General features: G+C 37.9%; 1 protein-coding gene, 1 long non-coding RNA gene and 2 pseudogenes across 3 annotated transcripts in view; 1 reads left to right on the top strand and 3 right to left on the bottom strand.

The window, feature by feature from the left end:
* LOC102546625 (uncharacterized) overlaps nucleotides 1-2,396 on the bottom strand; it is a 37,312-nt gene extending 34,916 nt beyond the window's left edge. The window contains 2 exon segments of the long non-coding RNA NR_203094.1: nucleotides 1,832-2,019; nucleotides 2,309-2,396. This is a non-coding gene — a long non-coding RNA (uncharacterized LOC102546625).
* The window catches only part of Ralbp1l4 (ralA binding protein 1 like 4), a 62,983-nt gene that overhangs the window by 10,697 nt on the left and 35,280 nt on the right, over nucleotides 1-17,006 (top strand). Inside the window, 1 exon segment of the mRNA XM_087559566.1 lies at nucleotides 4,434-4,614. Within this exon segment, the coding sequence (XP_087415692.1) occupies nucleotides 4,472-4,614 (143 nt within the window). The 5' untranslated portion in view covers nucleotides 4,434-4,471.
* On the bottom strand, nucleotides 8,644-9,818 carry Naa11-ps13 (N(alpha)-acetyltransferase 11, NatA catalytic subunit, pseudogene 13; annotated as a pseudogene). The gene has a single exon (XR_015624998.1). The product of XR_015624998.1 is annotated as a N(alpha)-acetyltransferase 11, NatA catalytic subunit, pseudogene 13 (transcript).
* On the bottom strand, nucleotides 9,413-9,601 carry LOC102556486 (thioredoxin-like protein 4A-like; annotated as a pseudogene).

Below are 17,006 nucleotides of genomic sequence, written 5' to 3'. Positions count from 1 at the left end.
TACAGAATGGGAAAAGATATTTAACCAACAATACATTCTATAGAGGACAAATGTACAAAGTACAGAAAAATAAAAAAAAAATTGGTGTTCAATAAAAATATGCAAACTTTTTCTTTTTTCTTTTTTTTTTTTTTTTTTTCCTGGAGCTGGGGACTGAACCCAGGGCCTTGAGCTTGCTAGGCAAGTGCTCTACCACTAAGCTAAATCCCCAACCCCAAACTTTTTCTTTTAAAGATTTTATTTTATTGTATATGAGTACACTGTAGCTGCCTTCAGACACACCAGAAGAGGGCATCAGATCTCATTACAGATGGTTGTGAGCCACCATGTGGTTGCTGGGATTTGAACTCAGGACCTCAGGAAAAGCAATCGGTGCTCTTAACCACTGAGCCATCTCTCCAGCCCCAACTTTTTCATTCTCTATGAAAATCAGTATGGAGGTTCCTCAGAAAGTTGGGAATCAATTTATCTCAAGATCTAGCTATACCACTCTTCAACATAAACCCAAAGCATATTTCATCATATCAGAGAGAGACTTTCTCTAACCATATTTAATGCTGCTCTATTCCCAATTACCAGAAAGTGGAAATGAGCTAGATGCCTCTCTAAAGAAGAATGGATAAATAAAATTTGATACTTTACATATTCCAATATTACACAGTTGTTAAAGAAAATGGCATCATGTAATTTGCAGGCAAATGATGGAACTGGAAAATAAACATCCCAAGTGAGGTATCCTCGACCCAGAAAGACAAGTATGTCCTATATCACCTACACATGGATATTAGCTGTTAAGCAAATAATAACCAAGCTTCACTGAATGTATCATATGTATTTTCTAGAATAGATACAATTAGACTTTTAAAACATGGAGATAATTTCTATATGGGAAAATATGATTTATCTTTTGCAAGGCAGAGATTTTCCTACTTACTGAAAAATTAGGTTAAATCTGGACTTTAAATAATGTTGTTTTGAAAGGGATTGATCTCTAAGAGGTAATCCAAGGCTTGCTAGGAAAGAAAATATAGAATTAAACATAGGTTCTTACATTTAACCAGAAGCAGCATATCATGGAAGACATGTTCCATTGATCTTCTCATACAAAATCAGATTAATATAAGCTGACTATATCATTACTTAACTGTTTTTTCTCTTGATATAATCATTATCAACACCATACTCCAGAATGTCCTTCTATATGCCTGATGTGCAGGTATGTCAGGATTATTGAATTTATGAAACTTTATAGTATTTTATTAAGTGAAGCTTCAGTTAATTACAAAGTACAAAATTACAATTCATTTCAATTACTTTTAAGATGTGTTACCATATTCTATGACTAAGGGAGTGCCAATATTTTTATAAGTTATTTAAATTTTTATATAAAAGTATGGCACACATGGAGCTCTCTATGAAGACCAAAAGAGGATGCAGGGTGAGTTGAAGATAGAGTTGTAAGATGTGTGAGCCACCAAAAGTCAACAATAGGAACCAAATCTAAGTCCTTTGGACAGGCAGAAAAATGCCTAGAGAAGATAACCTGTGGATGTTAATCTTTGGACACAAACTAGGAAAAAGTTTCCTGAGAATTTCAAAAGTGTATGCTGGTCTTGTATTTCTTCTGTTTTTTTTTTTTTTTTTTTACTGTGTTTTGTTTTAAAAAAAACTTGACTGACTAAGACCAAACAAATTGGGTATAAGTTCAAATACTTTGAGTTATTTAGTAATAATAATTTAACTAATTTAATAGGTAATAATTTTAATTTACAAATTAGATTAATTTAGGCTTTACTCTATAAATATAGAGAAAATATAAATATATACTTACTATATATTGATAGCTGTGTGTCCTCTGTATCCTTCAAAGATGTCTGGCTTCACAGAAGTGTGTGAAGGTTTCTGATTCTATGTCAGGAAATCACATTACAATTTAAAGTTCCTTGTGATTTTGTGTCTATTCAGTTCTAAGGTTCTCATTGTTAAAGAAGTCTCCATGCTACCTTTTCCATAAGGAACCTTATGTTGAAAAAATAAAAATTGACAATTTTTGAAGATTCATATGCATTTCACAATATTTTAAACCAATATCTTCTTATACACATGTCTGTCTATCCATTTATCTGCCTGTCCATCTGTCCATCCATCCATCCCTCTCTATCTATCTATCTATCTATCTATCTATCTATCTATCCATCCATCCATCCATCCATCCATCCATGTATCTGTCTTCTATCTCATCTATATCATATAGGTATATCTACATCTATATATATATATTTATAGTTGTGAAAATGTTATTCATTACAAACACTTGTGGTTCCACCTGTGTACAAAAATTATGTTTAAAAGCCACAGGGAGAGTAAATGAAATGCACGTGTCACTTTGCCAGATGACATGTGCCTTAGAATATTGACATCACAATGGTCCTTCAGCCTGACAACTACAGAATCCTCAGACTTCAGTAGTTTTCTAGCCACTGTAGTCACTAGTTTGGTGTCTAGAGGCAGGAAGGCAAACGAAAATTTCACATTGTTTGATAAGTTCTTCATCGCAGGCTTTACTAAAAAGGTATATCTATATCTATATACAGATATAGATATAGATATATATAATTTGATTCTCATGATAGACTTATGGTATCATGAAATGTTCTGTCTTGATTATTCAAGATCATATGAAATAACAACTCAGCAGTGGTTTTTTGATAGGGCAATCATTGTAGCAATATTTAGTACCAATGTTCTACAGAAACAAAGTTATCACATGGAGAGGGGTATATTTTGTGCTACACAGGAGAATAATTTCTGTAAAGTTTTAAAAACTGTACAAGTTAGAAGTGAGGATTATTTTATGCTCAATCCAATTACTTTACCCCCCATGGCTGTAGATTTTTATTTTAAGAAACTGGTAAATCTAACCCACAATCTAAGAATTCTCTGGTTTTTAAGAAATTGTTATTGTTTCCAACACACATTGTGCCCTTTGGAATCTAATGCTCAGAATTTAACACTGACTCAGATGAGACATGCACAACTTTCATGACATGGTCATTAACTTAAAATTTTGTTCATGAAGCTGAGGTAGTACTATTTTTTAAACATATTTTTATAATATTGCTTGATGTGTGTGATGGCAACTATTGTCTGTTCTCTTTTTGATTCATGTGAGTCTTAAGTCCTTTCTAAGTGAAAGCTATGACATTTCTGTACATATTCTTTGAAAGATGTAACATATATTGTGGGATGAATTATAGTCACTTGAGTAACTATATGTTTTAAATATCCAAACTGAAAGAGCAGGGCACAATAAAGAAACCACCAAAACAGAAGCCACTCCCTTATTATAGGGAACAATTTTATTATGGATAAGAGAGAAAAATGTTCAGAGGCACATGGAAAATTTCAGAATATAGAAAACAGAAACAGGCTTGACCAAGTCTGGGAAAAGACAAGGAAGACTATCAGAAGAGAAAATGGAGATAGTTTGGTCACAGAAAAGGGCTCACAAAGAGAGGAAGGGGATTCTAGCACATGTTAGGAGTTAGTATAATGAAGAAGGGGATGAAGATGTTGGAAAATGTCTGTAACCTAGATGTGGGATTTTAAATTTATACCAAGTATGATTACCCCCTTCAAGAATAAAGAAGGTTGCAATCAAAATTGATATCCTAATATGAACAAGTCAATGGAGAGCATTATGTCCCTTTTGCCAGAGTCAGGGGAAATGTCTACCTTTGCTAGACAAGACCAATTTCACAAATTTTTTGATGAATGCTTGTATTGTTTTCATTTTTCCTGTTGTTCTTGTTTTTTTTTTTTGTTTGTTTGTTTTTTTTTTTTTTTTTTTTTTTTTGTTCGTAACTATCAGGAATCTTTCTTTCCTGTATCTTGAGCTGGACCAAGCCTGGCAATTCTGAGACTCTGCCAGAGACCTAACTGGTTTAAATCAAGATAACCTGATTATTTTCAGCACATTTACAATGTTATCTCACAAAGGTTTAGTTGTAGCATTTTCTCAGACTATCATATCTGATATCTGACATAATATATATCTACATTAGGATTTATAAAACTTTCAAAAAATCAGTTATAAAGTTGCAATGCAATAATTTTATTGGAGGGTATCACCACAAGTTTAGGAACTGCATTAAAGTGTTGTAGCATTTAGAGTTTGAGAACCATTGCTCTATATCCTACCAACTATACTTCTTCAAACTATTCCCATGACACTTCTGAAAAGATCCTACTTCTTCAATACGTTCCCAATAGTTCCCTTCATACACGACATATTTTCTGTTACATTTTAAAGCTGTCTATAGCTCAACAGAATCATGCTTGGAAAACTTAGTCTGCATTTTAACACCGTTCACCCTTTGAAATACAGTATGAATATTGGTTTTTAACTTATCCACTGAATACTTGTTCTCTAGGTGGAGCTCTGCATCAGGAGAATTGGTTTTTTTTCAATATGGATACAACTAAGGAGGAAGATGTAGGAGAAGAAAATCGAACCGTGGTTTGCCAAGGTGCTGCGGTTATCCGAAGAGGGTGGAAAAGAAAGAAACGATATCTGACCTTGTTCAATGACATTTTGGTGGTATCCAGTAAACTGTAAGTATACGCACCATGCTTTCCTTACTATAAGAGGCTACTCAGTGGAAAGGCCTTAAGGTACAAAACTGTTTATAACTTCCTTTATTTTTGAGATTATAATTACTTCACATTCTCCTTCCTTTTCCTCTTCCATGTCCTTTCACATCCTTACATATACTCCTCCTTGTTCTCTTTTGAAATCATGGCTTTCTGGTTTTTTTTATTACTCGTTCTTACACATTATTTCTATGTAAGCTAACATAAGATACACATATATAATAGATATGCATGGATACATATATATGTACAGTTTCTAAGTACTTAAATATAACCTACTCAGTCAGTATAATATTGCTTGTATTTGTGTTTTCAGGAATGTGTATTTGGTATTAGATAAGCAATCTAATTGACAATCCTAGGGGAGATTTCTCTTATTTTCAAGTTTCCTTAGTGGCATATACTTCTTTGAGTAGGGTTGATGTTTACTGGACTACTCCTATATATTTCTCAATTTATTTTGACACATTCTTTGGGCACATTTAAAAAATTAATTAATTAAGGTACTACTCTGCTGTTTGAATCTGGTGAAAGATTAGCAACAAGCTACCAAGGAGACAATTATGCAGGCATGTGCCCACATTTCTAGCATTTTTTTAAAACTAACTTAGGAGTATTATACCTCGTAATGAGAGCCCTGTGAATTATATAGTGACACATTTCTCTAAATAAAATATTAAATTCATGATAAGCAGGAGCCTTCTTGCTTGGTGTTTACAAATAGATTACAGAAGCAAGATTGTTGGTCATAAGGGGCTAAACATGTAAGCCTCCTGACCTCATAGCTTCCAGATTAGCATGAAGAGACAGGAAGCAGCTTCTATCTCTCCACTAACAAGGGAAATTGCTGGCACTAAGTCTTGCTTGGTGATTCTACAGACACTAGAGAAAACTGTTGTGATTGAATGAAACTGTGTACTTGGTTATATTAGAAATTATGACCATAGAGATGTTTTCTGGGACCACATCATGTATAATCTCCACTGCTTATGATCATAGCCTTCATATTATTCTAGAAGATGTGATGCTGGTATTGATACTATCAAGTAAATATCTTAAGTGGTTTTCTCATAAGTACATAAATTTATCAGACAGACATCAATAAAATAGTCTATTCCATTTTTGGGGGGGCAGGGGTTAAATTTTCTGATCATCAGTGAATCATTTTCCAGAAGATCCATTTCACAGATTGTGAGAAAAATAAAATATTCAGGTGAGAGTTCTTCTATACTTTATAAATACACCAACTGGGTACGTTTTTCTGGCAACCCTGATCAGTCGTGTAAGCTCCTTCACAGAAAATTGTAATTAGTGTCTGAGGCAGGCTGAAAATAAAAGAATGGACTGGGTGTCTGTCAATCTGTCCATCTTTCTTTTTTTTTGTACACAACTCCCTTTCTTTCTACAGTGGGAAATCTTCACATTTTATTTTAAAAGATAGTAATCAACTCATCGGAAATGTAAAAAGAAATAAACTGATCATTTGCCATATAAGTATAGTTGATGGAAGGAAGTGAACTTAACTTTGTGTTGAGAATAAAGGAAACGGAAATGGTTGTTTTCTTAAAGGCAGTACATATGGTCCCTTCTGTCATGTTGCAATTGTAATTAAAACTGTTTTTAGATTCTCATTCACATTATGGAAAGAAGTTTATCAAGTTTATAAGGAGTGATTATCGTTATTTCCATTTTCAAGGAAGATTATGTCTTATCAGACATTGGAATTAGAGGTTTCAGGTTCAAGCATTTCTTGGGAATTTTGATTTTTATATATGCATATATATATATTTAGATGTTTAAATGGTGAATATAAAGTGTAAATATAAACATCTCATTATTGAGACATGTGTGTATGTATATCTTGAAGTACATGTTGCATGATGGCTTGTATTTTTTTTTTTTAAAGATGTATTTATTTATTTTATATATGAGTACACTGTAGCTGTCTTCAGACATACCAGAAGAGGGCATCGGATCCCATTACAGATGGTTGTGAGCCACCATGTGGTTGCTGGGATTTGAACTCAGGACCTCTGGAAGAGCAGTCGGTGCTCTTAACCACTGAGCCATCTCTCCAGCCCGATGGCTTGTATTTTAACTATAGTATGTTACATTAGATTATATGAGGAATCTTTCTCTGTAGTGCAATTAGTCTTCCCATGTTTTGAATATTAAAGGTTTAGATACAGGATTTTTGAACCATGATTTATTCTTGTGATATTCTGTCCCCTGAATTTGAGAGGGAGTCATTATCTTCAGTTATGTAGCCACATATTAGCTCACGAGTATCTGAAGGAAAGTTCAATACCTAGGTTTACACAGCAAATGCACCAGATAATATTAGGTCCATCTTTAAAAAAATACAAAAAAAGAATCATGAGTGTGGGGAGGAGATCTGTCAGGAGATAGAATGGAAGGAAAAAGTGACAAAAAAAAATCATCAAATGCATTGTATTTTAATGTACAATTCTCGGAGAGCAAATTACTCAGAAAAAGAATGACAAAAGGAGAAAATTTATGCTTCAAAGATTATTGTTTCTTAAAAACACTTCTAATAATATCAGAGTGCTTGATAGGAAGACATTATTCTAACTGTTTGGCTAAATTGTTGGAAAAAGGACCGCCTTTTTGGTTACTTGTGTGGTATGTGCTGTGCGGGTTTTCTGCAGGAGGTACTGGAATGAGGTTACTGACTATTTCAGGGAGACAGACAACAGAATTGATTTTATTAAGTCAAACAATATTTTTGTTCTTATTCTGGAAAGATTTTTCCATGTAATTAATTAAAAAAATCTTGAAATAATTTCCTTTGTGTATTATGGGAAAAAAACAAAGCAATATAGTTACTCCTTAACTAAATCCAGGTAAGAAATATTGATACAGGTGGCTTTCTGTAAGTGCCGCTGTGCTTAGATTTAGCAATGGATGTGTCGTCTTTTGCTCTGGGGCAGGAAGAACTTGGTTTTACCACAACACCAACTACACCTTTCGGTAAGACCTAGAGTTCAGACCTGTGATCACAGGATGATAACTTCAGAAATTGTGGGTCAAATTAATGGAGTGTAATTCACTTCCCAGTGAATGAGTATACTCATTCTAATATTCTCCAATTAGAAAACAATAATCAGGCTATGGCTATTGGTGACCATTGAAGAGTGTGTATCTAGTAACTCCTTTCACCAAATGCTTTCATCATCCCAAAATGTTTGCAAAATTAGAGTCAATCTTAGTCTGATTGTGTACAGGATGCCAACTCAACTTTCCCCTTCTATGACGATCCTAGATTTTCTCTACTCTTCATTATATCCATTTCCACATGTAGGTAGGTGCTTTATGTTTTTTTGTTTTGTTTTTGTTTTTTGTTTTGTTGTTTGTTTGGGTTTTTTTTCTTCTCCTTATATTTTTATTTGTTCAGGTTAGAGATTGCAGTTTAATTTCTGCTTGTCCTTTCCTTAAGATCTACAAATTCTGCTCCCGTATTAGTCCAGAACCTATCATCGTCTCCCACTAGGAAAGAGAGCATTCTTCTTCAAAAGGAGGGAGGGCAAGGCCAGGCAGTTTCCCAGAAAGCAAGAACGGGTAACTCCCCACAAGGGAGAGGGCATGAGGACTAGCTTGATGGTTCTACTCCAAGGAAAACCCAGATAATCACTGGCAAAGGCAGGATGCTGGGGTATTCTCAAGTTGTCCCCACTTCCTGTTTAGCATTCCAGGGTTTGGAAACCTGCAGGATATACAGAAACAGTACAGCACTGAACAGAATCTGATGGCAGCATGAAGAAGCCAAGAAAGGTGCTGCATGGCAGTCCTCAGGCCTCCTTGACTCCCACACAACAGGTTCTGTGTCCAGGTGTGCCTCCATGATAACACAGGTTATGCAGAAGGTTGCTAAGCATCGAAAGGAGAGCCATTCGGGTCACAGGAGTGCAGAACAAGGTTCCCAAGAACAATATGACTAAAATACAAGGACCCGTAGTGCTCAAGCAGGTCCTAAGAGGCAGACCCCAAGGTCTGCAAGCTGTCTTGGACACCAGTGCTATCTTTGCCATCACTGCCACTGTCACCTCCAGCCAGGTTCTCCTGCTAATAGGCCTCTTCGGAACCAGGAAGTGTGCTACCCTGATTCTCCTTGGAACCGAAAACCACATACCTGCCTTTCTTCAGCTCCAGTTGCCTTCTCAGCTCATCTGCCATCTGTGAGAGATCTCGCTTCAGAGCATATGCATCTTCGCCATCTGCATAGTACTTGGGCTCCACCTCACTAACCTGCAAGTTCAGGGTGCTGGAACAGAGGTGCAAGGCTGCTCGGTTGCTCTTCCTGGCATGCAGGGAGACATACTTTGCACTGAAGTTCTCTATCATGGCCTGGGAGGCCTGGTCCATTAGCTTCCTGGCCAGGCCAAAGCTTAGGTGGCAGCGCTTCACAGCCAGTGGGGTGATGTGTCCATGAGGGACGTTATCAGGATCCTCTTCCATTTTGGCAAGAACATAACCCACAATCTTCCCAACCTCATCCTCAGCAATGTAGGAGAGCTGGGCCACGAGAGGCCATGATAGTAGTGCTTCATCTGGTAGTTCTCGGGCAGGCAGAGCAGGTTGCAGTGTTGTATGTTCATCAGGTCATTTGGCCGAGCCCAGCAGATGTTCATATTGGCGGCAGAAAAGCCTATCAGACTCGGGAGAATCAGAGAGGATGCCACAGAGCACAAGCGACACCAGCACCATTTGCTTTAAGACACCTGGGCTATCCAAACGGAACTCATACAGGATGAGGAAGATCTCTCACTATCTTCCATTTCGTTTCGGCGATTCTGTACAGAACTTTGTATATCTTCATGCAAGTGGGGTCCCAGTCGTGTCCGAAGTGAATGACGACCACACAGTCCTCCTCTGAATGGATTGCCTGGTCTACCTGCCAGCCATTGTGTAGATGCAGAAGCATGGACATCTTGGACGCGCTTGCGCAGCAGGACCTTGCGAGCTACCTCTAACCTCGTGTGAGCCCACAGGGCCGGACCAATGGGCCCTCCATCCAGCACCAGCGCACTTTATGTTTTGATCTGCGATGTTCGAGACTCCACAAGGTCCATGGGGCAGGACAGAGGTGCATGTCTTCTTATAAGAATGTGGACAGGTCGGTCCCCAGCTCCGAAAAAAAAAGAACCAAAAAAAAAAAAAAAGAATGTGGACAGGACAAGATCTTATTTATCCTAGACATTCTTCTTCCCAAGATGATATGATTTTATCTGTGTTTTAAAAGTACACAGATTTATCTCTTCCCAGTAATATTGTGTAGTATAATTAAATTTGAAAAATACTTTATATACTCCCACATATTCTTAAAAATTAGTATTTAATTGAATGATGAAAAGTTACTCATGCAATACTCAAGTATTTGAATGTCTCTGTAGCAGAATATCACTGGTTTTTATAGTCAATTAAAAAGGACTGGTGTCACAAGACCATCAGAGTCAGGTATAATTTTCTGAGTTCAGGAAAATTTCAAATTTGTATTCTAATCTTTCATGAGAAGATGTGCTCATGGCATATTGATATTATATTGAGAGTAGTTGATGGAATCACAGAGATTGTGTAGCATGTGCCTTCTGCTCTAATCAAACATACACCAAAATTCAAGTTTTTTTCCACGTGAAAAGTCATGCATACTCCAAATTTGAGCTCTTCATTCTTCTATCCAAATTCTTAGTGTCATCACACAGTTGACTCAAATAACACAAACACTAGTTTTATGAGCATTCTAGGCTCTGTGACTTTGCTCTTTACATGAAAAAGCATTTGTCATAGACTGACAAAAGAGAAGATCACCTTTTGTTCTCTGAATGTTTTCTATTCCTCTAGTAAAATCTCAAAAGATTGTTCTTTAATGCTTGGGGTTTCTCTCTTATCAAATATTATATTTAGGGATGGTAAAGTGTCACATGACAGCACGACAGTACAAAAATTAGGTCATTTAGAGGTGGAATCATGTAGAGACTGCCAAATATACCTATACCATAATTGATGGCCACAGACGTAAGATATTTTTATGCATAATAACCTTAAAAATCCTACCATTTATCATGACTCTAATTTTTTTTTTATTTTTTTTTTAAGATGAAATCTCTTTTTTTTTTATTAACTTGAGTATTTCTTATATACATTTCAAGTGTTATTCCCTTTCCCGGTTTCCGGGCAAACATCCCCCTCCCCCTCCCCTTCCTTATGGGTGTTCCCCTCCCAACCCTCCCCCCATTGCCGCCCTCCCCCCATAGACTAGTTCACTGGGGGTTCAGTCTTAGCAGGACCCAGGGCTTCCCCTTCCACTGGTGCTCTTACTAGGATATTCATTGCTACCTATGGGGTCAGAGTCCAGGGTCAGTCCATGCATAGTCTTTAGGTAGTGGCTTAGTCCCTGGAAGCTCTGGTTGCTTGGTATTGTTGTCCTTTTGGGGTCTCGAGCCCCTTCAAGCTCTTCCAGTTCATTCTCTGATTCCTTCAATAGAGGACCTATTCTCAGTTCAGTGGTTTGCTGCTGGCATTCGCCTCTGTATTTGCTGTATTCTGGCTGTGTCTCTCAGGAGCGATCTACATCCGGCTCCTGTCGGTCTGCACTTCTTTGCTTCATCCCTCTTGTCTAATTAGGTGGCTGTATATGTATGGGCCACATGTGGGGCAGGCTCTGAATGGGTGTTCCTTCAGTCTCTGTTTTAATCTTTGCCTCTCCCTTCCCTGCCAAGGGTATTCTTTTTCCTCATTTAAAGAAGGAGTGAAGCATTCACATTTTGATCATCTGTCTTGAGTTTCGTTTGTTCTAGGGATCTAGGGTAATTCAAGCATTTGGGCTAATAGCCACTTATCAATGAGTGCATACCATGTATGTCTTTCTGTGAATGGGTTAGCTCACTCAGGATGATATTTTCCAGTTCCAACCATTTGCCTACGAATTTCATAAACTCGTTGTTTTTGATAGCTGAGTAATATTCCATTGTGTAGATGTACCACATTTTCTGTATCCATTCCTCTGTTGAAGGGCATCTGGGTTCTTTCCAGTTTCTGGCTATTATAAATAAGGCTGCGATGAACATAGTGGAGCACGTGTCTCTTTTGTATGTTGAGGAATCTTTTGGGTATATGCCCAAGAGAGGTATAGCTGGATCCTCAGGCAGTTCAATGTCCAATTTTCTGAGGAACCTCCAGACTGATTTCCAGAATGGTTTTACCAGTCTGCAACCCCACCAACAATGGAGGAGTGTTCCTTTTCTCCACATCCTCGCCAGCATCTGCTGTCACCTGAGTTTTTGATCTTAGCCAATCATACTGGTGTGAGGTGAAATCTCAGGGTTGTTTTGATTTGCATATCCCTTATGACTAAAGATGTTGAACATTTCTTTAGGTGTTTCTCAGCCATTCGGCATTCCTCAGCTGTGAATTCTTTGTTTAGCTCTGAACCCCATTTTTTAATAGGATTATTTGTTTCCCTGCGGTCTAACTTCTTGAGTTCTTTGTATATTTTGGATATAAGGCCTCTATCTGTTGTAGGATTGGTAAAGATCTTTTCCCAATCTGTTGGTTGCCGTTTTGTCCTAACCACAGTGTCCTTTGCCTTACAGAAGCTTTGCAGTTTTATGAGATCCCATTTGTCGATTCTTGATCTTAGAGCATAAGCCATTGGTGTTTTGTTCAGGAAATTTTTTCCAGTGCCCATGTGTTCCAGATGTTTCCCTAGTTTTTCTTCTATTAGTTTGAGTGTGTCTGGTTTGATGTGGAGGTCCTTGATCCACTTGGACTTAAGCTTTGTACAGGGTGATAAGCATGGATCGATCTGCATTCTTCTACATGTTGCTCTCCAGTTGAACCAGCACCATTTGCTGAAAATGCTATCTTTTTTCCATTGGATGGTTTTGGGTCCTTTGTCAAAAATCAAGTGACCATAGGTGTGTGGGTTCATTTCTGGGTCTTCAATTCTATTCCATTGGTCTATCTTTCTGTCTCTGTACCAATACCATGCAGTTTTTATCACTATTGCTCTGTAATACTGCTTGAGTTCAGGGATAGTGATTCCCCCTGAAGTCCTTTTATTGTTGAGGATAGCTTTAGCTATCCTGGGTTTTTTGTTATTCCAGATGAATTTGCAAATTGTTCTGTCTAACTCTTTGAAGAATTGGATTGGTATTTTGATGGGGATTGCATTGAATCTGTAGATCGCTTTTGGTAAAATGGCCATTTTTACTATATTAATCCTGCCAATCCATGAGCATGGGAGATCTTTCCGTCTTCTGAGGTCTTCTTCAATTTCTTTCCTCAGTGTCTTGAAGTTCTTATTGTACAGATCTTTTACTTGCTTGGTTAAAGTCACACCGAGGTACTTTATATTATTCGGGTCTATTATGAAGGGTGTCGTTTCCCTAATTTCTTTCTCGGCTTGTTTCTCTTTTGTATAGAGGAAGGCAACTGATTTATTTGAGTTAATTTTATACCCAGCCACTTTGCTGAAGTTGTTTATCAGCTTTAGTAGTTCTCTGGTGGAACTTTTGGGATCACTTAAATATACTATCATGTCATCTGCAACTAGTGATATTTTGACCTCTTCTTTTCCGATCTGTATCCCTTTGATCTCCTTTTGTTTTCTGATTGCTCTGGCTAGAACTTCAAGAACTATATTGAATAAGTAGGGAGAGAGTGGGCAGCCTTGTCTAGTCCCTGATTTTAGTGGGATTGCTTCAAGTTTCTCTCCATTTAGTTTAATGTTAGCAACTGGTTTGCTGTATATGACTTTAACTATGTTTAGGTATGGGCCTTGAATTCCTATTCTTTCCAGGACTTTTATCATGAAGGGGTGTTGAATTTTGTCAAATGCTTTCTCAGCATCTAATGAAATGATCATGTGGTTCTGTTCTTTCAGTTTGTTTATATAATGGATCACGTTGATGGTTTTCCATATATTAAACCATCCCTGCATGCCTGGGATGAAGCCTACTTGATCATGGTGGATGATTGTTTTGATGTGCTCTTGAATTCGGTTTGCCAGAATTTTATTGAGTATTTTTGCGTCGATATTCATAAGGGAAATTGGTCTGAAGTTCTCTTTCTTTGTTGTGTCTTTGTGTGGTTTAGGTATAAGAGTAATTGTGGCTTCGTAGAAGGAATTCGGTAGGGCTCCATCTGTTTCAATTTCGTGGAATAGTTTGGATAATATTGGTATGAGGTCTTCTATGAACGTTTGATAGAATTCTGCACTAAACCTGTCTGGACCTGGGCTCTTTTTGGTTGGGAGAACTTTAATGACTGCTTCTATTTCCTTAGGAGTTATGGGGTTGTTTAACTGGTTTATCTGTTCCTGATTTAACTTCGATACTTGGTATCTGTCTAGGAAATTGTCCATTTCCTGAAGATTTTCAAATTTTGTTGAATATAGGTTTTTATAGTAAGATCTGATGATTTTTTGAATTTCCTCTGAATCTGTAGTTATGTCTCCCTTTTCATTTCTGATTTTGTTAATTTGGACGCACTCTCTGTGTCCTCTCGTTAGTCTGGCTAAGGGTTTATCTATCTTGTTGATTTTCTCAAAGAACCAACTTTTGGTTCTGTTGATTCTTTCTATGGTCCTTTTTGTTTCTACTTGGTTGATTTCAGCTCTGAGTTTGATTATTTCCTGCCTTCTGCTCCTCCTGGGTGTATTTGCTTCTTTTTGTTCTAGAGCTTTTAGGTGTGCTGTCAAGCTGCTGACATATGCTCTTTCCTGTTTCTTTCTGCAGGCACTCAGCGCTATGAGTTTTCCTCTTAGCACAGCTTTCATTGTGTCCCATAAGTTTGAGTATGTTGTATCTTCATTTTCATTAAATTCTAAAAAGCTTTTAATTTCTTTCTTTATTTCTTCCTTGACCAGGTTATCATTGAGTAGAGCATTGTTCAATTTCCACGTATATGTGGGCATTCTTCCCTTATTGTTATTGAAGACCAGTTTTAGGCCGTGGTGGTCCGATAGCACGCATGGGATTATTTCTATCTTCCTGTACCTGTTGAGGCCCGTTTTTTGACCAATTATATGGTCAATTTTGGAGAAAGTACCATGAGGAGCTGAGAAGAAGGTATATCCTTTTGCTTTAGGATAGAATGTTCTATAAATATCCGTTAAGTCCATTTGGCTCATGACTTCTCTTAGTCTGTCGACATCACTGTTTAATTTCTGTTTCCATGATCTGTCCATTGATGAGAGTGGGGTGTTGAAATCTCCCACTATTATTGTGTGAGGTGCAATGTGTGTTTTGAGCTTTAGTAAGGTTTCTTTTACGTATGTAGGTGCCCTTGTATTTGGGGCATAGATATTTAGGATTGAGAGTTCATCTTGGTGGATTTTTCCTTTGATGAATATGAAGTGTCCTTCCTTATCTTTTTTGATGACTTTTAGTTGGAAATTGATTTTATTTGATATTAGAATGGCTACTCCAGCTTGCTTCTTCTGACCATTTGCTTGGAAAGTTGTTTTCCAGCCTTTCACTCTGAGGTAGTGTCTGTTTGTCTCTGAGGTGTGTTTCCTGTAGGCAGCAGAATGCAGGGTCCTCGTTGCGTATCCAGTTTGTTAATCTATGTCTTTTTATTGGGGAGTTGAGGCCATTGATGTTGAGAGATATTAAGGAATAGTGATTATTGCTTCCTGTTATATTCATATTTGGATGTGAGGTTATGTTTGTGTGCTTACATTCTCTTTGTTTTGTTGCCAAGACGATTAGTTTCTTGCTTCTTCTAGGGTATAGCTTGCCTCCTTATGTTGGGCTTTACCCTTTATTATCCTTTGTAGTGCTGGATTTGTAGAAAGATATTGTGTAAATTTGGTTTTGTCATGGAATATCTTGGTTTCTCCATCAATGTTAATTGAGAGTTTTGCTGGATACAGTAACCTGGGCTGGCATTTGTGTTCTCTTAGGGTCTGTATGACATCAGTCCAGGATCTTCTGGCCTTCATAGTTTCTGGCCAGAAGTCTGGTGTGATTCTGATAGGTCTCCCTTTATATGTTACTTGACCTTTTTCCCTTACTGCTTTTAATATTCTTTCTTTATTTTGTGCGTTTGGTGTTTTGACAATTATGTGACGGGAGGTGTTTCTTTTCTGGTCCAATCTATTTGGAGTTCTGTAGGCTTCTTGTATGTCTATGGGTATCTCTTTTTTTAGGTTAGGGAAGTTTTCTTCTATGATTTTGTTGAAGATATTTACTGGTCCTTTGAGCTGGGAGTCTTCACTCTCTTCTATACCTATTATCCTTAGGTTTGATCTTCTCATTTGAGTCCTGGATTTCCTGTATGTTTTGGACCAGTAGCTTTTTCCGCTTTACATTATCTTTGACAGTTGAGTCAATGATTTCTATAGAATCTTCTGCTCCTGAGATTCTCTCTTCCATCTCTTGTATTCTGTTGGTGAAGCTTGTATCTACAGCTCCTTGTCTCTTCTTTTGGTTTTCTATATCCAGGGTTGTTTCCATGTGTTCTTTCTTGATTGCTTCTATTTCCATTTTTAATTCCTTCAACTGTTTGATTGTGTTTTCCTGGAATTCTTTCAGGCATTTTTGCGATTCCTCTCTGTAGGCTTCTACTTGTTTATTAATGTTTTCCTGTGTTTCCCTAAGTGTGTTCATGTCTTTCTTGAAGTCCTCCAGCATCATGATCAAATATGATTTTGAAACTAGATCTTGCTTTTGTGGTGTGTTTGGATATTCCATGTTTGTTTTGGTGGGAGAATTGGGCTCCGATGATGGCATGTAGTCTTGGTTTCTGTTGCTTGGGTTCCTGCGCTTGCCTCTCGCCATCAGATTATCTCTAGTGTTACTTTGTTCTGCTATTTCTGACAGTGGCTAGACTGTCCTATAAGCCTGTGTGTCAGGAGTGCTGTAGACCTGTTTTCCTCTCTTTCAGTCAGTTATGGGGACAGAGTGTTCTGCTTTCGGGCGTGTAGTTTTTCCTCTCTACAGGTCTTCAGCTGTTCCTGTGGGCCTGTGTCTTGAGTTCACCAGGCAGCTTTCTTGCAGCAGAAAATTTGGTCTTACCTGTGGTCTCGAGGCTCAAGTTCGCTCGTGGGGTGCTGCCCAGGGGCTCTCTGCAGCGGCAGCAACCAGGAAGACCTGTGCCGCCCCTTCCGGGAGCTTCAGTGCACCAGGGTTCCAGATGGTCTTTGGCTTTTTCCTCTGGCGTCCGAGATGTGTGTGCAGGGAGCAGTCTCTTCTGGTTTCCCAGTCTTGTCTGCCTCTCTGAAGGTTTAGCTCTCCCTCCCACGGGATTTGGGTGCAGAGAACTGTTTATCCGGTCTGTTTCTTTCAGGTTCCGGTGGTGTCTCAGGCAGGTGTCCTGCCGCTCCTGGGCCC

The sequence above is a fragment of the Rattus norvegicus genome, chromosome 7, assembly GCF_021556685.1.
Source record: "Rattus norvegicus strain SHRSP/BbbUtx chromosome 7, alternate assembly SHRSP_T2T, whole genome shotgun sequence".
Lineage (NCBI taxonomy): Eukaryota > Metazoa > Chordata > Mammalia > Rodentia > Muridae > Rattus > Rattus norvegicus.
This window is presented reverse-complemented; position numbering and strand designations above follow the sequence as displayed.